This window comes from Mus caroli, chromosome 2 (genome assembly GCF_900094665.2).
Source record: "Mus caroli chromosome 2, CAROLI_EIJ_v1.1, whole genome shotgun sequence".
Classification (NCBI taxonomy): Eukaryota; Metazoa; Chordata; class Mammalia; order Rodentia; family Muridae; genus Mus; species Mus caroli.
Genome location: NC_034571.1, coordinates 332,763 through 354,941, shown reverse-complemented (window position 1 = coordinate 354,941; position 22,179 = coordinate 332,763). Strand labels below are relative to the sequence as shown.

At 43.8% G+C, this 22,179-nt stretch overlaps 1 protein-coding gene across 1 annotated transcript in view; it reads right to left on the bottom strand.

Moving 5' to 3' along the window:
* Nucleotides 1–1,332: 1,332 nt before the first annotated feature.
* Dclre1c (DNA cross-link repair 1C) overlaps nt 1,333–22,179 on the bottom strand; it is a 29,898-nt gene continuing 9,051 nt past the window's right edge. Inside the window, 11 exon segments of the mRNA XM_021155441.2 lie at nt 1,333–2,356; nt 2,358–3,262; nt 5,725–5,819; nt 8,948–9,036; nt 12,212–12,266; nt 12,677–12,813; nt 15,585–15,686; nt 18,023–18,163; nt 18,457–18,529; nt 19,114–19,215; nt 19,713–19,768. Of these exon segments, the coding sequence (XP_021011100.1) occupies nt 2,315–2,356; nt 2,358–3,262; nt 5,725–5,819; nt 8,948–9,036; nt 12,212–12,266; nt 12,677–12,813; nt 15,585–15,686; nt 18,023–18,163; nt 18,457–18,529; nt 19,114–19,215; nt 19,713–19,768 (1,797 nt within the window). The 3' untranslated portion in view covers nt 1,333–2,314.

Below are 22,179 nucleotides of genomic sequence, written 5' to 3'. Positions count from 1 at the left end.
GAATGGTACTGCCCACAGTGAGCTAGACCCTGCTACATCAATTACAATTAAGGAGATCCCCAGACATGCCACAGGCCAGTTTGGAAGGAGCCAGTTTCTCAAATGAGGTTGCAGTCATTTTGCATTTGATTCTTCTCTAAAGTAAAAGTGGCTAGCCTTTAGGATTCTGTGATGTATCTTGGCATTTTGAAATGTTTTTAACTTTGCTAATTTAGAACTCTTGAAGAATGACATAGCCACTACAATCAGTGCTGCCTGTTTTAATGCTTTATGTAAAGAGCTTTCCTCACACAGCATAGTGCTGGAGCATGGACTCTAAAAGCTTCGGGGTGCGTGTGTGTGTGTTGGCTGTGTTGCTTACTAGCTATGTGAACTAACCTTTGTGCCTTAGTTTCATGCCTACCTCAAAGTATGGTTTCACAGATTAAAGCTTTATAAAGTGGGTTTTTTTTTTAATAACAGAATAAACACTGTATGTAAAGATTTCCTGTTGTTCTGTATTGGAAACATAGGCTGATAAGCATGTATTCTTAGCCCTTGACCTTTGCCAGCCTGTGTTCATGCCAGACTTAAGATCTAAAACATGAACATTACAATTATAAAATGTTAGAAATACATTGAGAACAATGTTTACAGGCATGTTACCTTGGATCATGAAAGATTCTATTAAAACCAAGTTGGGTTGAGTGTGGCTCAGGTCAAAGGAAACAAAATAAAAATTAAGTTTTGAGTATTAGTGACTACACAAATGGAGAGTTATATGTACAGATATTCTAAGTCCAATCACCCAGCAGGTTGGATCCAGTAATTCTGGATCTAATTGTGTAGCAGTTATGATCTGTGACATGCAGTTTAACTGTCAAATTGTTAGACGCCTTTTAAACTTATTTTATGTGGTGTGCCTATATCTTTTCCCTTGATTTGGAAAATGTCATCATGCTCAAGTACTTGTGAAAATGTTTATAAAGCTTTATTAATCCATATACAGCAATACAAAAGCATTGTACCTTAAGGCACTTTAATAATTCACAGAACATGTATGTTAAATATTTAAATATTTTCCTTTACATTCTGTTGTAGTTCCAGTGGTATCATTGCATTGGGAACAGTTTTATGTCCTGAAACAAGCTCTTGCTACGTACACTGCCAAGGCTTGACCTCCAACTCAAGTCCCTCTAGTCTCAGCTTGTAGAACACCGCATTGCCTAGCCTGCTGGTAGCTTTTAAGATTTATTTTTATATATATGAGTCTTTTGCCTGTATGTATGTATGTGTACCATATGTGTGCATGGATCCCCTGGAATGGGGTTACAGACAGTTAAGAGCCACCATATGGGTATAGGGAACCAAACCTGGGTAACCCACAAAACCGACAAGTGCTCTAAACTGCTCCAGCCCTGCCCCCCAGGTCTTTATGTGATAGAGGTTAATAAGGTCCTGGTTTACCCCCTGCTATCAGTTTACTATAATAGATCCCACCTTTATTTTTCTAGACTGCTTGTAGTGATTCAAGATACAGTGTATCTTGGTGGAGGAATGGTCCTTGTGCATTTGAAGAGATGTATTCTGCTATGAAGTAAAATACTCTTGTCTATCAGATCCAGTTGCTGGTGGTCAGTTCTTGTCTTACTGCTTTCCTGTGTGCACTGGTTCTCTAGGAAAGCCTGTTCCATGGTTTGTATCTGTATTATTTTCTCTCTTGTGGAAGGAACGGCACTGTACTGCACTGTACTGGGAACTGCAGCTAGGCCTTCATACATTCTAGGCAAGAGCCTTACCATTGCATCTTCTTGGTGAGGTAGACATTACGTTGGGGAAGGTGTCTGCTCCTACTGTATCATTCTGGCTTTCTTTAACATTATTTACGTGGTCTGCCCTTTACCTTCAACTTTTACATCACTTGAGTTGTGTTTTCTAAAAACAGCACATAGTTGGGCAGTGTTTTTCCTGTACTCTGTCTTTTTATATCATTTGCATTTAATGTGATTATATGTTTAGATTTAGTTCTACCATCTCATGCAATGCTGGTTTTGAGCCTGTTTCTCTTTCTTTTAGGTCACTTGAGCATCCTTTAATACTTCATGTTGATCTTATTATACAGACGTGTCACTCTCTAGGTTTCTTGTGGTTGATCTAACAAGTGTGTCTACCCTCCAGGCCACATACATCCACAGCTATGAATATTGCCCAGGACTTTTATGTATAGCATTGTATTGCAACATCAAAAGGCTGGACATCTTTGCTAGAATGAGAGGGTTTTTTGTTGTTGTTGTTTTGGTTTTTTGAGACAGGGTTTCTCTGTGTAGAGAGAGTTTTATTTCTTAACTATCTGAAAGTGAACATTTTCTTTTTTCAACAACTATACTTTGACCTGTTGCCAATTTTCCATATAAGCACTGCAAATGCTCTGGCGTAGGAAGCTCAGCTTCTGGAGTTGAGGGAATTTCAAAGTCAGAGGAGCTCTGTGAGTCTGTATGTGTGCTGCTTAGCAATGTCTTCTCAGGTGGAGACTTCCTGCCACTCAAGGTGTCTAGTTCTACAATACAAGGGGCTCCATTTACTTCAGCTCTGCTTTTCAAATCACAGTGAGTGTCTTGTGGACACAGTGCATCCTGTTCTGTTTGAGAGGCAGAAATACTCTCTTTGACTTTTGGTTTGTAGGCGCTCTTGTTTAAAGAGGCACTATCCCCACCACTTTTCTCTTGGGAAGATAACAAAACAGTATCACACTGGCTGTCCCAGCCTTGACTTCCTTGATCTGTTATATGGGTTGACTGAGATGAATTCTGGGAAGAGATATGGGTGGAGTCTCCATCAGAGTCACTGCAGAGCTTTGGTGAGTCACTGCAGAGCTTTGGTGACTGAGATCCCCCTGTCTCTATGGAGGAAGGTAAGTTTTCCAAACATTCATCTGTGATTTCATCTTTTCTTTTGAAGAAGACTTCCCACTGTGGTATGTCCACATCCGGATCAGCATTTTGCTGGAGGAGTGTCGAGGGGCCCAGACCTCCCTGCAGTGAGGATGGTGGGGTTTCTAGCTCTTCTCCACTGTCGCTGTTGGATTCTTCACAGTCTATGAAGTTAGCCAAAGAAGGGCTCCACACACTCTCTGCTTTGCAGCCTCCTGAGCTTTGTCTCAGTTCAGGCTGGTCTAGTGGCAGTGCCTTCATTGAAAACAGCTCAGGGTGAAGAGTTAGCTGGTACGGAACTTTGTGCCTTAAAGGTGTCGGTAGAGGGTCATCAAAGAGATCATCATCTTCCTCTGCAACAAACGAAACAGGCATGCATGTACAGAACGGGGAGAGGGCAAGTAGCATTTACCTAGCATTTTAATCGTGGAATTGTGTAAAACACAGGTGCCAGCCTTCAAAGAGGCTGCTATCTGTTGAGAATATAATAGGCCAAACTTCTCAAACTTGAGTAACCACTAGATTTCACAGGGTGACATATCTAAAAGGGATTTTATTTCTAATTATGTGTATGTGTGTATATCTCTGTATGACTATGTGCCCATGAATAAAGTGCCCAAGAAGGCTTACGGTGCTATATCCCTGGAGTTGGGGTCAGAGGCAGTTGTGTGGATGCTGATTTAAGACTACCTGTATGGATGACCCATAGAACATTTGAAGGCCTGGTTAACAAAACATGTAGAGAATGAGCTGTAAGCCCACAAGTCTAGTTCCAGTCCTTCTGCTCCTGAGCCCTTTTTGTGAATGTGGCCCCTATCCTGAATAAGTGTAGCTCCCCCCACCCCATCGTACAGCAAATGGAGACCATTCCAGGAAAACCACAACTGGACACAATGCAGAAATCAACAGACACTGGAAAGCACAACCCCATCAGATACCTACATCGCAGCTTCTGTAGCCATGGCTCAGGGAATGTTGTGGAAGGGGTGCAGAAAGACCTTAAATGAGCCAAAATACCAGAAAGTCTGCTGTGAAATAGTCTCTCCTAGAAACGGCTGTGTGAACAAGATGGGACGGCAATATCAGTGTCCATGTTAATGTGGAAGGGGAGATTTTGTGGTGTCCTATGCTTAGACAAAGAACCACAGACAGCTAATGACTACTAGGAAGGATAGTTAGCCTCTCCAGAGATGAGCCAGCCCCCGTATTACCCAGTGCAAAGTTGTCAGCCCTGACACCATATCTATGAACAAAACCAAGTTTTATTTCTATATATTTGTGCATAGTTGTGTATGTGTAATAAGAGGCTATCAACTTGAGGGGGATACGTGAAGGGCTGGAGAAAGGAGAGGGAGAGTGATGCGATTCCAATTAAAAGCATGTTTTAAAAATACTGTTTAAAACCCACTCAAAAAATCAATGGCATGCATGGCCTAAAATACACATATTGGTTCTGTTATGTATTATAAAGTGTCTAGTAGAGAATACCACTAGGTTGTTTAGCACCAGTAAAGAGGTGATATGAATTATCACTGTACTACACAGTAGGAAGGAATGATAAGCATAGGTGTCTAGAAAGGGCAGAAACAAAGGCAATAAACATGGAAAAGAAAAACCACAACTAGAAATGAGCATTAATCAAATACTTAAGCCAGTATTTCATTCCAAACAAAATTAAAAAAAAAAAGAGATTCAGTAGGTGCCTAAAAAGAACAGCTTTCCTTTTAAGGAGAAGACTGCTGTGTCCAGTGCGCCTCTAAGGAAGTTGGTGGAGACCTCAGGTGGGACCTGCAGACACCTGTGGAATCTTCATAAAGCAGCAGAGGCCTCCAGCTCTCATGGAGCCTCTCTCCACTGTGTGCACCCATAAAGGGAAGGCCATGTAAGGTGGCCAACTCCAAACCATGAGAACCACCTCACTGAAACCTACATTACCAGTCTTTTGTTCTTAGACTTCCAGGCTCCAGAACTATAAGAAACCTGTTGGACTGGAGAGGTAGCTCAGTGGTTAAGAGCACCTGCTCTTGCAGAAGACCCAGGTTTCATTCCTAGCACCTACATGGTGGCTCATAATCATTGTACTTCAATTCCAAAGCCTGATGCTTTCTGACCTTCGAGGGCCCCAGGCATACATGAACAGACACACTTGTAAGCAAGAGTCATACACGTAAAAATATCCAAGGTAATTTGAAGTTGGAGTCTAAATGAGTACAAATATAAAAGCAAAATTGGAAGACAGGGCCTGGTTTAAATCCCAGCCCTATCACTTCCTGCCAGACTTGCGGAGGGGTTGGAGGATCTAAAGTCCAGTGTTCTTTTTGGCAAAGCCAGATTGGTGTCACTTGTTTGTTTACAGGTTAAACTATAATATCTGGAGAAGATGGAGCTTTAAGAGTTGCTTGCTCTATAGATAACATCCTTCTCCAATGAGGATTCACTTACGGCATTCCACCAAAGGATGAACATCTGAAGTTGTAACCACCAAGTGTGGCTGCTATAAGCCAACAAAGCTTTGTCCAGAATCTGAAGTTCTCATTTCTAGTCAGGGCCTATCTGTGTTCTCAGCTACAAGCAAAAGAGCATTATAGGAAAGGAGGAATGGACAGAAGAGCTGCTTGTATATCCTCACTGCTCTGGTTGATCAGAACTAAAGGCAGCCAGGTCTCTCTTCATCTGCTAATGTAGCAAAAATGCCCCAGGGTGACAGCACAGCTGACTTCACAGCCCACACCAGTCATGGGCATCGCCAGGAAGTCCAGAACCATTCTTACCTGAGTCAAGATGGATTCTTACCTGAGTCAAGATGGATTCTTACCTGAGTCAAGACGGATTGTTCTGGCTCTCTTCAATTTTCCAAGCGGTTTGTACTTTGGCTCAGTACTTTGGGGAGACCGGCACAGAGGCTTTAAACTGCCATAAATCAGAAATTTGAAAATTTGACTTTTCTACTGAGTTACTGGGGAAAGCTGATAAAGCATGCGCATTACTTATAGAGATGACAACAAAGCCATAGGGATCATGTGAGCGTGTAGGAGACAGGAGCACTGCTTAATAAAGAGCCTGCAAAACAGGAAAGTGGGCCATGGAAGTGCTTAAAGACAGCAAAGTAGATGTCGATCTCGTACGGAGGGAACTGCCTTAGCAGATTAAAGGCAAACTTGATTGTTTGCTCTTACAGTTCAGGAAAGAACTCTACCCCAAGACAGGCTTAAGTGCCCAGTGACACCTAGCGTCCAGAGAGTAGAGGCCATGCTTCTCCCCTGTTCATAGCTCTTATTTCCCTCTTGGAAGAATCTCACAAACTTCATCTCCTACTTGCAGAGCCACAGGCTGAAGGCTAGGATACAGAAATGAGACCTGAAGGGTTTACCCTCACTGAGGCTACAATCCCTTCTTTCCTTCTGCCAGGCTGCCAGAAGCCTTGAGGATCCCAGCTGACATAGCAGATGATGACAGCCCTGAAGCTCCCATCCTGACACCTACCTCAGCCAGACTTCTTTCCATTGTCATCCCTATTCCCATGTCTATGATATTCCGGAATCTGCTGGTTCTGCTTCTCTCAGGAGCCATTCCATGCATTCTCTGGGTAACGCTCCACCCACCCACCCACCTGCCTACAACAGATTGCCCCAGTAGAAATCCAATATAGGAGGATATACATTTTAACGAGCACTCCAAATGATTCTAAGTATATTCCCATCTAGATCTACAAGACAATCTTAAATCTCAGCTAACAGATCAAGTTCTTAACTCTTGCCTTGCTAGCCAGCATGTTGCTTTCTTTGGACTACCATGCTGTTTTGGCTTCTAACTCACAAATCTTCTAAAGCTGCTGTGAGCATTCACAAGTACCTCATTACCAAGGTAACCAGAGACATCACAGTCCCTGCACTAGGTTACTCTTAAAGAAAGATTTTGTTTTTATTTCTGTATTCATGTGTTCCATGGAAGACAGAACAGGGCACTGGGTCCCCTGGAGCTGGAGTTAGAGCTAGTTGTATACCTCTGGATGTGGGTGCTAGGAGCCAAACTTGGGTCCTCAGGAAGAGCTTTTAACCTGAGCCATCTCTCCAGCTTACCAGAATTGGCCACTAATACCTCCTTCCTTCCTGCACCTCCTCCCCCTTCCCTCCCCCCACTGTCAGAACCTGCATCTCACTTTCTGGCTCTTCCCTGGTTCCCTACTGGAGCTCTGCTCTCAGAGTGGTTAGCATTCTTCATGCTTTCCTGGTGATTTTGTCCTTTGGATTTCAGTTACTGCCCTCAGTGCCGCCAACTCTAAATCTGTGCTTCCTACCTGTCTGGTCCCAAGAAAGCCCTTTTCCCAAAGTGGCATTTAGACAAAAGCCATAGCTTCTATCTGCTAAAAGGAAGGTTTTATTTTTCTGATTTTTGGCACTTGTGGTTCTTTCATTAACACACCTGGGTGCTTGTTAGCACATCAAGGTCCATGCTGGCTTCTAACCTCAGTCTCTAGTCAACAAGTCACAGTCCCTTCCTCCCAGGTACCTGGTTCCTTTTAAAACCCTGGATATCCCCTCACCCCTGTCCCTTCTCTCTATTTTCCCTAGAGACAGACAGCCCTGCTTGTTCACAATAAACTTTTCTTTTTTACTTATGGAGTAGCATTTTGGATTCTTCACTGCACTTATTTCATTTGAAAGGACAACATAAACCCCATTTGTCTCCATTTAAGAACCAGGCCTTAGTCTGGTCATCAAACTAAGTAGAGAAGGGGCCCCCTGGGAGAAGGGGCCCTTGTTCCTGTGAAGGTTCTATGCCCCAGTATAGGGGAATGCCAGGGCCAGGAAGCGGGAGTGTGTGGGTTGGGGAGCAGTGGGAAGGGGCAGGACATAGGGAAGTTTTGGAGGGGAAACTAGGAACAGGGATAACATTCGAAATGTAAGTAAAGAAAATAATAAAAGAAAAAAAAAGAAAAAAAAAAAAGAACCAGGCCTTATTTTGGGAAAAATATCTTAAGGCACCAGTTCCAGGAACAGACCATAAATTCCAGAACAAGACCATAAAATCCCCTGGGGATAACCACAAAAATGGGGAAATACCTTATCTCAGGATGAGCCATCTGTGCTGGCCATCCCTATTTTATCATATAGTTAAATGTTCATTACATTGGAATGCAGACCACCTGTGGACAGCCCCCCACCCCCAGGACCCACCAATGAAATTTTAAATTACCTAATCCTTCTTGGTAGGTTCCCCAGCCAATTCCCTGTGAGAAGGCCTGCATGGAGTCATCCTTTTAGAGAATGGATGACCCTACATGCTGGACGTTTCTGCAGAATAAATGCCCTTTGCTTTTGTATCCTATCTAAGTCTGGGTCTTCCTTTCTCGATTTTCGGATCCTTACACATTCACCTCCTAGACCTCTCTCCAGAGACTGGAGCCTGTTTTCCATCTAAGTACAGTGATACAGTCTTCCTCAGTCTCAGGGAGAATCCTGAACACCAGGATGATTTCCGTCACAGCTCTGGCACTCGCATCCCCACACACACATGCATGTACACACACACACACACACACACATGTAACATAAAATATAAAAGTCACATAAAGTGGTACCAATAAAAGACAGCTATTACATTGCCTGCTCTCCCATTCCACAGATACCTTGACTGAACCTATAGGCTCTCTGCCAGGTGCTTCTCATAGTTTTCTATAGATCCCTGAGAACTCCAAAAGTAGGCAAGAATGAATATCCATTGATTTTTTTTTTTTGATTCATCTGATCCACTGAATATTTGTTGATTTGTGAGTTAGATATGAATGGTTCTGAAGTGATCTGGCCAAATTCACACTGCAAGTGATGGGTGAACAGGATTCTACCTAGGACAAACTGACAGTACCCATACATTCTGCCCACTAAAAATGATAGGAAGAAGTGGAAATAAAGGGAAGCTCAAAGAAATGTTACCACAGATGGGCTCTAGGGTCACAAGTTTTCAGACAGAGCACTCCCATGCCTCCCCCTAGCACCACCACCAGCAACACAAGCCCCCCCAACCCAGAATCTACTCACACATCCATGACCTTATCCACAGTGAGGCCGACCGGGATGACATTTGGATACGCATTCACTGGGCAGATGTAGCTCAAAAAATCTTTAATCTAGAAGGAATACAGAACATACCAGTTACCTATATGACAGGAAATGAAGTGTATGTCTATTCACAGATCCCAACATACAGAACCAGTCTAGACGCCTATCTCTGGGTGAATGAATGGTGAAGCACCATGCAGAAACAATGGCATTTTCTCTGGTTATAAGGAAAGCATTTTGTCTCATGGGGATCCTATATAGATACACACATGCATGTACAGATATGTGGCAGGCACATACATGTACAGAAGGGAAGGGAAGGAGGAATGAGAGGATCAGATGGGAAATCAGATGATAGTCTAGTCTGTTTTCTCTCCTGTGGGAACTAGATTTAACCATATATAATGAAAACAGATAGGGACTGTTTGGGGGAGAGCAAGGGGACCAGTGAGGAGGAGGAGAGGGTAATGGTGGCATATAAGAACAAGTATGAAGACCTATTTGTATGAACATATCTATTGTATGTGACCACCCAGGGACACATGCAATGCTTTGGCCTCCTTCCCTAGAGCCTCCCAGTGCTGGGCTATGGTGGGGCTAGGAACTTGCATATTGAAACTTTGTTCAGGTTCCAGCTCCACAGAAAGTCCCTGGGTTCCAGATAAATGGGATCTAAAGATTCTGTCTTTTACACCATGACATCCATTCCTTTGTTCTTTTGTCCAAGGCCAATTGCCTACATGTACAAAGCTTCTTCCATGTGAGTCAGAAAACAGCTGACTTGTTATGGGGCAGTAGACCCTGTTCCAGGACAGGAAGGTGGTCAGGAGTAGATTTAAACACCTACCATTCTCCATTATGAGAATTGCCAGGGTTCCTGAGTCTGCTCACCCTTAACAGGTTTTCTGTCTGGTGGCATGCTCCACTTATTCCACAACTCCTCCTCTTTGTGACCACAATACACACAAGACGACAAGGTCTTTAACCACACCTCTTTTCCATGGACCAATAATCATTAGGAAGGCAGCTGCATCTTGGAGATTCGTTCTAATGCCTATTCTTCTGGAGTCAAATAGCACACAGCAGGGACACTAAACTCTTCTGCCCCTTCAATCTTAGACTGGAGTCACTGAGGTAAGCAACGCAGTTGATTGATACAAGAGCACTTTACATACGGAGCCCAGAAACAGAAAGGGTGCAGGTCTTTCCTGCCTTTGCACAAACCTGCCTGTGCACGTTCCTAGGGCCAAAGGACCCCTTACCATTAGCCTGAAGCACAAGGCTGCTAGCAGGGCAGGTTGTGTGTATTCTGACTGAAACTTGCAATTGGTCGGAAGTGTTCCAAGACGTGTGTATGTGTGTGTGTGTGCAAGTGTGAATGTATAATGTGTGTGTATGTGTGACTTGAAATACTATAAATACAAACTCCTTTCTTAACAATTCTAAACAATCATAGTTTAAAACATTCACAAGTATCTTGGGTTTTTTGTTTTGTTTTGTTTGCCATGTTGAGAATGCTAAACAGAGGGACCCTGTCAATTCTACAACTCAGGCAAAGCTCACTTAGTAGATCTTGGTAAACTGATCTCAATCAGGCTGAAGGCTCAGATTCTTCATTTACATATAAATACATGTAAATGCTGGCTCCAGAACAGAGCTGATAATGACAAAGCAAAGACTTCCATCCGCTGCAGAGCGGGTGAGGGATACAAAGGTATCTAACTCGAAGGATCAAATGAAGACAGAGCGCCAGGGATCTCCAGTAACCAGGAAAACATTCTAACTGCAGAATACCTATCCTTCTCACAATTCCTAATTATACCTTTAGGAAGATATGTCAACAAAAACAATGACCTGCCCCCACCCACCTCCTGCTGGACTTAGAGAAAACTGTGACTTCTAAAGGACTGACCCAGGAAGGACAAGCCTCTGTCTGAATGACTCAGTACTCCTTAGAGAAGAGGCAGCCACAGGAAGACAGGAGACAGTCAATAGAGAAACATCCTCTTTCTATCATTCAAGGTGACCTACCACCAAATACTTGCCTAAACAGCGTACATAAATACCCTCAAGCCTTGTTGCCGTGGTTTCTACAAGACCGCGTATAATGCATGTGTGAGCATGGAATTGTTTCCCCAAGGGTAAGATGGGGAGGATGAAGTTACAGGGCATCTCTGACAACAGATGCACAGCCCTGTCTTTTCAAAATTACTCCTTTTTTGTTGTTGTTGTTTCAACACAGGGTTTCTCTGTGTAGCCCTGACTATCCTAGAACTCACTCTGTAGACCAGGCTGGCCTTGAATTTAGAAATCTGCCTGCCTCTACCTCCCAAGTGCTGGGATTAAAGGCTTGCGCCACCACCGCCCAGCTCAAAATTACTCTTTAAATTAGTATGCAAACTATTCTATATCATTATGACATTTTCAAGAGGTTGTGTTTTATTGATTCTCCTACCATCCTTCTATTTTGCCTGCATACAAACAAATACTTCACCTTCGGCTGACTATTTGACCCAGTGCCTACCACCGTAACTCGAGTCTGACAAACCTTACCAGGCATTTGTGTCTTCCTGAACGAGACAGGATGTTAGCAGTATGACTACATGCCATTTTAAGTAGAGAAATCTCTCTCTCTCTCTCTCTCTTTCTCTCTCTCTCTCTCTCTCTCTCTCACACACACACACACACACACACACACACACACACACAAGTCCTCACAGACCACAGAAGAATAGCTGTTTATAATATGAATAAATCAAGGACACAGAGCATCATCCCATTTGTAGGCGCTGACAATGTACATGTCAAGGGATCCAAGTTTTCATCTTCCTCCACCCCACTGCAAAGGACTCCTGCAGCCCAATAACAAGTGACTCTGGGGCTCTGGGGAAATTGTATCGAGCAGGCAAACACAGAAATGTGGACTGGACCAGTAAGAAGCATCATTAAAAACAGTGAGAAGAGGGTTGGGGAGATAGTTCTGTCAGGAAAGGATGAGGATTTGAGTTTGATACCTGGGATCATGTAAAAACGTGGGACACAGTAGTACACATTTGTAATCCCAGACAGCCTAGCATATGGTGAGCTGGCTCGGAGCCAATGAGAGAAGCTGTTGCCGAACGGTGGGACAGCCTTCCTGAGGGTGGCACCTGAGGCTGTCCTCTGGCCCCCACTCCCACTCACCCCACCTACATGCACATTCACATAGCCTGCCCCGAGTTAGAAGCTGACAGGAACGCTTACCTCACTGAAGGAGGAGTGAAAAGAGAAGCAAGCTCTGTATGAGCTCTCTCCAGTCCTGAGGGGAAAGCAGAACACAAAAGGATGCTGAGCAAAACTAAATGGGGCCCAGGCTTAAACTTCAAGCAGGCGGCTCTGGGAAGCTTGGCTTCAGAAACTGCTGTTTGAACAGGAGTCAGCTTCTTCAGATGTAGACACCTGCTACAGACATTCTAAAGAGCCCAAATCAAGGAGGTCTGGCTAAGAGTCCAGCCATCTTGTCTCACAGAGGAAGCCCCTGGCTATACCAGCCAACGTACTGCCATAGTTTGAAAGAAACACCCCTCTACTTTAAGTCATGTTTAAGTGAAAAGGGTATTTCCACAATTATAACACATCCTCTCCTTGGGCTTATGCTGATGTGTGTGTAAACCACACTCAGTTCAACACTTCACCTCTAGTTTCAGAAGACCAAGGCACTGCACCTACCTAACAATCACGTTGGTTTTTCTGGTCCTCTCTCCAAACCACATGGTAGATGGCTTGATGCTGATTGTGTGGAGTGCAGTTTTGTTTGGGGAAGTTATACCACAGGGTAGTTTATTCCACTGAAAACACTCTTCTGCCTGAAAGAAACAAAACAAACAAACAAATCCCCAAAGCACATTTGCTTTAACTTGCAGTTACATATTTTTAGCAAGGCTTCTATAGAATGAATCTTAAAAGCAATTGCAGATGAGATTTTGGACATTAAAAAAATAAAGACACAAGAAAAGAAGCAGGTCAGCTACCTGGGAGCTTGCCTACAGAACACGGGACCTGAGCGCTTCACCATAGTCCATATGAGGGAAGAGAGACAGAACGCTGGAGAATAGGTTTGTAGCAAGAGAATCCTCAGGCTCATGGCGAAGAAGGAGGAGCACATGGCTGGAAGTTCATGAGTTTGAGCCCAGCCTAGACTACAGCAACCTGACCCTGTCTAGAGTGAAGACTCTCAAGAAAGAAAATCAAAAGCAAGCTACTCTTTGGGCTGGGTAAGGTGGCACATGACTGGATGAAAAACAAAAGTAAATAAAAAGGAAAGCAAAGAAGACTGGTCCCAGGTATGCTGGAGGAGAAGGCTTTCTGTAGATACGTGGGAGAGCAGAGCCAGAGGCAGGGACATCCTGGAAAGTCCAGGACATGATCAGACTAAGCTGGGCCACAATGGGGAGAGGGGAAGGGAATCAAGTGGGGAGAGAGCAGGAGAACCAGGTGCAGCAGCCAGGAGCCCAAAGGTACAAGAAGAGCAGGTAACCCAAATGGATCATATAGGAAGAGCAGCCCACACCGCTCTCCAGGCTGCAGAGTTGAGGATGGGGGGTGGGATATGCCAGCCAGGAGGGCCCTGTAACAGGTAGGGCCTGAGTGATGTTGGGAGAACCTGGCTGTCAGGTCCAATTTGATAACATTAAATAGGCATCTCATCCAATTGTCCTGGGTTTGAAACCCAACAGTGACTTGAGAAACAAAGGCAGGAGGATAGAAAGTTTTAGCCTAGCTTATGCTCCAATAGCCTGAATATACCCAGACCTCTCAGTTTACATTTTACCTGCATTCTTTTAGCCATCCAAGAATCTACTGGATATATAGCTCCATATGATTAAATACAAGCATGCATGCTAGAATATGTAGCCTACCTTGCACTAGGAGTAATTTCTAATAAAAGATCTCTTTTTATTTATACTTATATGAGTGTGTCTATATATGCATATATGTGTGTGGGTGCCCAAGGAAGCCAGAAGAGGGCATTAAATTCCTGGAGTTGGATCAATTGACAGTCATGAGCCGGGAAGCAAACCCAGGTCCTCTGAGAGAGCAACGGGAGCTCTTAACCACTGAGCCATCTGGCCCTTCTGAGGCCCTTCTCTTACAAAGGCTTCTGTCAGGACATGGATGAAGCAAGGCTGCCATCTCAAGAGAGTGCTACATATGTAAGCTCGTGTCACTGAGGGGACTATGCTGAGGCACTTTCCATTTTAGGGGAAAACTGTGACCAGGCTCATATTGTATCTGAAGGTGACTAGGTTAACTGTCTTTATTAAATCTCAAAGACTCTACTTGGGAAGAGGCTACAAATCAGAGGGAGTAGGAGAGGGGCAGAAGACACTGGAAGTAAATGGGATTAAAAATACATTGTATACATACATGAAAATGTAGGGGAAAGGCATTATCAACAGGGGAAAAATGTCAAAGGCAAATTCAAAAGGCAGTCTGGCACTCAGTAACTCGAGAGGCTACGGGAGAATTACAAAGAAATTACCAGCGAGCAGCCAAGAGCTGAAGTGCTTAGGAATCGCACCAATAAGGTAACGCCTTTGAAGTTGGACGGAGGTTATGTCTAGTCATGTATTTTAAGCAAGAAGGAGAAAAATATAGTTTATAAGCATGCACATTTTGCGAGTCTTAGCGACAAATAGTAACGCACTATGAATACATTTGCTTAAATGATAAGCTGGACATAGCACACACTGGCCTCCAGAGCAGTTGCCTCCCTCCATAGACCAGGGCAGCTCTCAGACCTCATCAGAGAAGTTTCTCTGTGCAGTGGACAACGGATAACAGAAGAACTCACAACTGGTCAGAATGTGGAGATGTGACGGAGTAGTGCTCTGTTACACAGGAGACATCTATATCTCATACCCACCCCTGAAGCCCAGGGTCATCGTACAAGTGGGCACAGAGGGACCGTGAGAGCCAGAGGCCACGCAGTGTCATGTAGACATGACCAAAGTGCTGCATACTTACTGCAGCTGTGGTTCTCTGCACAAGAGCAAGCCAGACAACACTTTAACACAGAGGGAGAAGTGCTCACGAGCCCCGACTCCCGAAACGCTTATGAAAAGTCAATGGCTTCTAAGAGAGAGTCAGTTTTCTTTAAAGGTGAGGCTCTAGCAGGTCAACTGCACTCCAGTGGGTGGTCCCACACCCAGGAATATTTGGGGAGCACAAAATGAACTCTATGGGATATTAAAACCAACAAATAAAACTCTCAGGGCACATGACGGTGGGTCAGTAGGGAGATGGGGGTGGATCTGCAAGGATCTGGGGAGGAGTAAAGGGTAAATATGACCAAAATGCATTGTGTAACATTCTCAAAGAATTAATAATTTGCTTAAATTATAAGCTGATTACTAACTTCATTATAAGTAAATTTCCATTCTCATGCTGAAGAATCAATTTTATGTAAAAAAAAATTATCTAAGAACCCGTGCCTGTCCCTCACTCTGAAATCCATGATCATGGAATACAGATATGCAGAGCTGCATGACTCTAACAGTCTAGATCACAAAAAGGCTTGGAAGAGTATTTCTGGGCTGCCTTCTTGCTGTCAATCTCTCGGGTGTTTCCCCAGTACCTTTGGGTGGCGGCAGGCGTGGATCTGGGTGTTTCTGTCCGTTGTGAGATGGTGCAGGATATCAGGCATGTTTTTAAACATGTCCAGCTTGTCCACATGAACCTGTGCATGACAGCAGAGGAAAGCACGTTGTCTGAAATGAATTCCTAAGAATAAATAGTTCTGAGATCATTAGTCAGGGGCACTGTCCAGCGTGAATAAATCTTCAAGTTTCTCTTGCAATTTAGTTCTGGACTATTTCAGTGAGTGGTAGTATCCTGCCAGGATGTCACTAGGAAAAGGGATGGGGAGACGGAGCAGCCAGAAAAGTCTGCCTTGTAAGCATAAAGAATTAAGTTTGAACCCCATCTGGTTGTGTTAATACTGTCCTTCAAGAATCACTTGGTTCATATTGATTATGCATCTACTGGATATCAAACTCAGTTCTAAACCCTAGTAATATATATAGCAGGGAACAAGGAAGACAGAAGCAGTCGTGAATTGCCTACTGAGTTAGTGAAGACAGCTCAATGTGTAGAGAGAGGTGTGTTCAGCTGGGTGATGTGAATTCAAGGCCCAGAACCCACAGAAAGGAGGAAGGAGACAAACTCTATTACGACGTTGTCCTCTGACCTCTACAAGTACTCTGGTGTGCATGTCACCCCCAACAAAGTACAGCCCATTGTAATGGCATGCTACATGCCACACAGAACAGCAGGACATGGACTATCCTGTCTCATAAAACTTAACTGTGCGAGGAGAGAAAAATGTAGGAAAAAAACAAAAATCAAAAACCCCTCAAATCTGGCTGCCCCTAAGAAGTTTACGGCTAATAACAATTTAAAATATTAAAACCAATTATGTCAGCTTGACTAAAAACTTGTTTTCTAGTTCTTTCAAAGTAAATGATATTAGCTTAAACTGATACTAGGATCATGAAACAAAATTAAAATAGTAGCATTCTATGTTATGTGAGGCCAGCAAACACAAGAAGTCATGTCCACATTCTATGTTATGTGAGGCCAGCAAACACACGAAGTCATGTCCAGTTTCTGCACTGGCCTATACCTAGGCAGGGTGCAGAAAAAACTCAGCACAGCCACTCACTTACCACATGGCCACTCAGCTTACAACTGATTTTCTTATGACCAATAAGAAGGGAAGGGAAGGAATGGGGGAGGTGGAGGGGGGACAGCCACTAAAGACTTCCTTGCAAGCATAAGGAATTAAGTTTAATCCCCAGAATCCATGCAAAAAAAAAAAAAAAAATTCTGTCTATGGTGGCCTGTGCTTGTGATCCCAAGGGAAGAGGTGAGAGGTGACCCCCTGGTCCTTACTTGCCAGCCAGGTTAAAAAAAAAATTAACTTTTGGTCTCTAATACATATACAGTCACATGCACATTATTTACACATATACACACAGAGCAAACATACAGAGAAAATTTAAAAGTTAAGCCAGGTATAGTGACCGGACTATAACCCAACACTTGGAAGACTGAGGCAGGAAGATCATGGGTCAATGTGGCTATGGAGTGAATTTTCAGACCAGCCTGGGCCATGCACCCGCTTCCCACAGAAAAAGATGAAATAAAGAAGTAACAGTGACTATGACTTCCCAGACTCTCTACAAAAAAGAGGAAGGAGGCAGAGTGAGCGGCACAAGAGAATCCTCATAGGAATGCCTGGAAAGGCAGTTGCAGGCCATTCCTGAGCTACCCTAGCTGTAAACATTACCATTTTCTCTTTGTGAATGCCTGATCTAGAAATGTCCCCATCTCTGGCAAAGGGACTTAAGGAAACTCTGGATCACCATCAAATGCCTCTCCCTAAAGCCCTCCTCTGCCCCTGGCTTCTCTCCTAGGGCTCAGAGAGGTAGCTTCCACTCTTTAGACACCCCTAGAATTACACCACAAGTTCAGGGGAGGCAAATGCCACCTTTATACATTACAGAGACAAGGTGTGAAAAAAGGATTTAAAAGACAAGTAATTCAGGTAAGTGTGTGTGTGTGTGTGTGTGTGTGTGTGTGTGTGAGAGAGAGAGAGAGAGAGAGAGAGAGAGAGAGAGAGAGAGAGAGAGATGTGTGTGAATATTATCACTACTGTGACTTTAATTTTAAAGCAAAACACTGCTAATACCTTAACTGTATGCAATACACCCAGATATTAATTGGCTCAAATTTACTTTTGATACTGGTCACAAATCATTGTATTTATTTCACAACCCATACTTTGGGAAAAAAAAAAACAAATTTGTCTCTTGGGCCCTGAAGCCTCTTCAGCCCTTTGTGGGCTGTGACATCCTTTTGTGAGGATAGACCCCTACAAAGATGAGAAGAGCCCCAGGGGGCCAGCCTCTGCTACAGCTGTGTCTCAGCAAGCTGCTCCCACATATCTCTGGTTTCAGGGATTTGGGGGAGAGGAGAGGAAGGGATGGGAAGAGCTTGGAAAAGAACTGGTACCTGGACTCCCAGCTCCTCACTTAGGTTGGTGAATAAATACTCGTAGCCATAAGCTGCTTTACAGTTCAGCCACACGACGTGGTGTGGACTCCTAGTGACCCAGCTCCGAACCAGCTCCAAAATCCCTCTCAAACACTGCTCCTAGACACCAACAAAGTTTGATACTGTGAAGAAACGCACATAACCTGTTTCCTCTGTGACATTCAGAAGGAATCACACCCCAGGGGACAGCTACACCCTCCCAACAAGACAGTGGCCACAGCCCCGCTCACCACTCCAGGCAGAACCATCACCCCAGGCAGACCCACTACCCCAGGCAGACCCACTACCCAAGGCATATCTGTCACCCCAGGCAGACCCACTACCCCAGGCATATCTGTCACCCCAGGCAGACCCACTACCCAAGGCATATCTGTCACCCCAGGGAAACATACACGGCTCGGGATCTGATAAAACCTTGGGTCACAGAAAGTCGTGTCTAAATACACACTTTGGATGTCTTTTACTCTGAAAAGAAAAAAAAAAATAGTGTTAACCATTTTGTGGGACATAATTGTGTATAAAATGAGATAGACCCTCAGTTATTTTTGAGGGTGTTCCATTTCACTTGCAAAGATTTTGTTCATCAACTTTACTGATAAACAATTTCTATACAATAAAGTACCCATGCACAAATAAATAAAACGTAAAAATATTGACTTTTGCACAGCTGATCCAGTGACTTAGATGGATTTATGTCGCCATCATTCCATTCCATGTAGAGAACACTGCATGACCTCATTTTAAAGAGGGGAATTTGTGCTACTATTACAATTTTTATGTTTTAAAGATGGGGTCACACTTTGTAGCCCTGGTTGTCCAGGAACTCAGGATGACCTGGAACTCAGAGATTTGTCTGCCTGCCTCGGCCTCTCAAGTGCTGAGATTAAAGGTGTGCACCACCACCTCCAGCTTCACTACAACTTTTACAATCAAATTGATATCTAATCCGACAAAAGCTTGGAATGATGGGGCCTGTGTGCTCGCACATGCACCCACACATATTTATTTAACTCAAGGTACACAGCCAAGAATTACAGAAGGTGCTGTACCTGTCCCCAGAGTGCAGAAGCTCCATTCTAGAAGCTTCTCCTTTTGCCAGTCTGAAGTCTCCTGTGTATAAGACAGTTCCATTACTGCCCTGAAATAAAAACCTGAAAAATAAGTAAATCTCAATGACTTCCAAATTACAAAGTCCTAAGAAAGCAAGCAAAGGCTAAAATCGCAGCAAAGGCCTCCTGCCCAACACATCCCTTCCAGTGTGGAGCTAAGCCCAAGTAATGCCACCTTTCCCCATGAGTAGCAAAAGATAAATATAGGGTATTTAGCAGGGTGGGCAAGCACTAGGTGTAGCCTGTAATAGTCTAACACTTCATGCATACACTCAGATCATTCCATTCCAGGGAGAGAGACATGCCCATGAGAAGACGGGCCAAAGTCACAGGGGAAATATCAATTAAAGGCATCCACACTCCATATGGCCTTCTTCTCAGTTTCCTGAGCTCAATTTTGAAATAAAGATTAAAGGCACTGCCAGAAAAAGAGTATCTATTTCTGTTCACATAATACCTTTAAATCCTAAAAAGCTATTTCTACAAATATGATATGTATATATAGAGAGAAAGAAACAGAAACAGATGGGCCCCCTTACATAACTGATCCTGGGCAGTGACCAGCTGGTAAGAGAGTCACAACAACCTCTTCCTTCTAAAAAGAAAAAACAAAAAACAAAAAACAAAAAAAAAACAAAACAGGAACGGAAGTTATCATTAGGGACTGACTACATTCACAACACATCACAAGAACATACCTGTTTCTTATTCCCTCATGATCCAAAGCCCAGAGAAAGTGGAACCCTTGTCTACTCCCTTAACAGGGCTATGACAGGACCGGGTCTATTTCTCGGTATACACTCAGGAGAATGCCCACACAGACATTTGTTTACAGATGTCCATTGCATGATTATCCACACCAGCCCCAAAGCAGAAACACTTCAAAATGTCTAGCAGCCAATAAACAGATAAACAGCATGAGCTTTGTTCACACCATGCAATACCATTTGGCCATAAAGATAAATCTATACAAGTATGCCACCCATACACATGGATGCCTCTTGGAAAACACTCAGAGAAAGAAGTCGCATAGTGGAGAATAATTCCACAGATAGGCTAGTCCAAAGAGACAGAGAGGAAATGGCAGTTACCAGGAGCTGGGACAGAGGGGTGGGAGTGCTTGGATTAGGTCCAGGGTTCCTGAGTGATGAGAATACTCTAAAATTGACTGTGGTGCTGTAGAGATAGCTCTGTGAATGTACTGAAGCCATCAAGACTTCAAATGGGTGGACTGTGAGACGATAAATACTGCAATGGCGCTATTATTGACTGGGGGAGTAGACGCAGCCTGGTCCCAGTAACCCTGTACATAACATTGTCCCTTTAGGACAGAGCCTAGACTCTCCAGCCCTCCAAGAAGGGGACAGAGCTCTGTCTGCAACAGTTCACTGCCCAATAATATAACCCCTCACCCTCCACTCCCACTACTCATCCTGCAGGCCCTTTCCACAGGGGTCTTCCAGCTGGGGCGGGACACACACTGCACAAAAGCCAGGCTCAGGACAAGGTACGTAACCACTGGCACAAGACTGCTCACAAGAGCTTGCCTTACCACTCACTGCTGGGTTTGGAGGAAACATCTGAAGGTGACAAGGTCAATAAAAATATCCCTCCCAAGCCACAAAGATTCCAGGCCTGTTCCCCTGCCTGTCTGCCTGTCCTCCCTTCCTCCCTCCCCTCCTCCCTCTCTCTTTCCCTCCTTGTCTCACATTTCATCCCCACTCCCTATTAAACCTGGCTCTACCAGGATGAAATTCTGAAGAACACTTGTGACCTTCTCCGAAGGAGAAACATCTAAAAGGTCACCTCTCTTCTGATTATGGTCACAAGCGTGAATCACCCGCAGAGTTCCACACAGTAAAGCCCCAGATGATGGTGCTATAAGAGACTACAGAGCAAATGCTAAGTCAGCTGCCAGAAAACAGAAAAATCCCTTTTACACTTCAGTGTCATCTCCGAGGGTGGGGGGTGGGGCGGCGGGAGCGGGGTGTGTGTGTGCCTTGTTTTAAGGTAGATCTGCAGTCTTATTTACTATTAAAACAATACATTAAAAAAGTACTAGTACGGGGGCTGGAGAGATGGCTCAGTGGTTAAGAGCACTGACTGCTCTTCTAAAGGTCCTGAGTTCAACTCCCCGAAACCACATGGTGGCTCACAACCACCTGTAATGGGATCTGATGCCCTCTTCTGGTGTGTCTGAAGACAGCTACAGTGTACTCATGCATAAAATAAATCTTAAAAAAAAAAAAAGAAGTTCTAGTACTAAATTTAAAGTTGAAAAATAAATTTTATTGACTTGGGCAGAGACTTTACTTATTAAAGGTTATTTATTTAATGTATGAGTATCTGCAAGTACACTCGTGTGCTGGAAGAGGGCCCCAGATCTCATAACTGTGAGCCACCATGTGGTTGCTGGGAATTGAACTCAGGACCTCTGAAAGAGCAGCCAGTGAGTGCTCTTAACCTCTGAGCCAACTCTTCAGCCCAAGACTTTATTTTAGAATAAGGAAATTATTTTAGAAGGAGATAACCATTATACTTGAATTTGCTTCAAGAAACATTAACTAACCACTACTTTATATCTGAGATATAAGAAACTTAATAAATGTGACAGTGACTTTGTGTACTATTAATAAATAGCATTCTCATCATGAGCATGTAAAACTAAAAATAAAAAAGGCAAAAAATTAAAAATTAAATACACCGTGTTTAATCCTTGTAATGTTGGGAATAATTATAGCACTCTATGACTGAATGTCCATTCCCTGAAGCCTGGGGGTTGATGAAGAAGCTGTTGACTGGTGATTGGTGCTCCTACTGTTTAGTTCCCCTTAACGGTTTCACTTTAACCACTGCGTGAAGACACCAGGAAATGATAGCTAAGAACGCACAGTGAGAGACAGTGAGAGAGCTCCAGGCCACTGTCAGAGAGCCCCAGCCCACAGTGAGAGAACCCCAGGCCACTGTCAGAGAGCCCCAGCCCACAGTGAGAGAACCCCAGGCCAC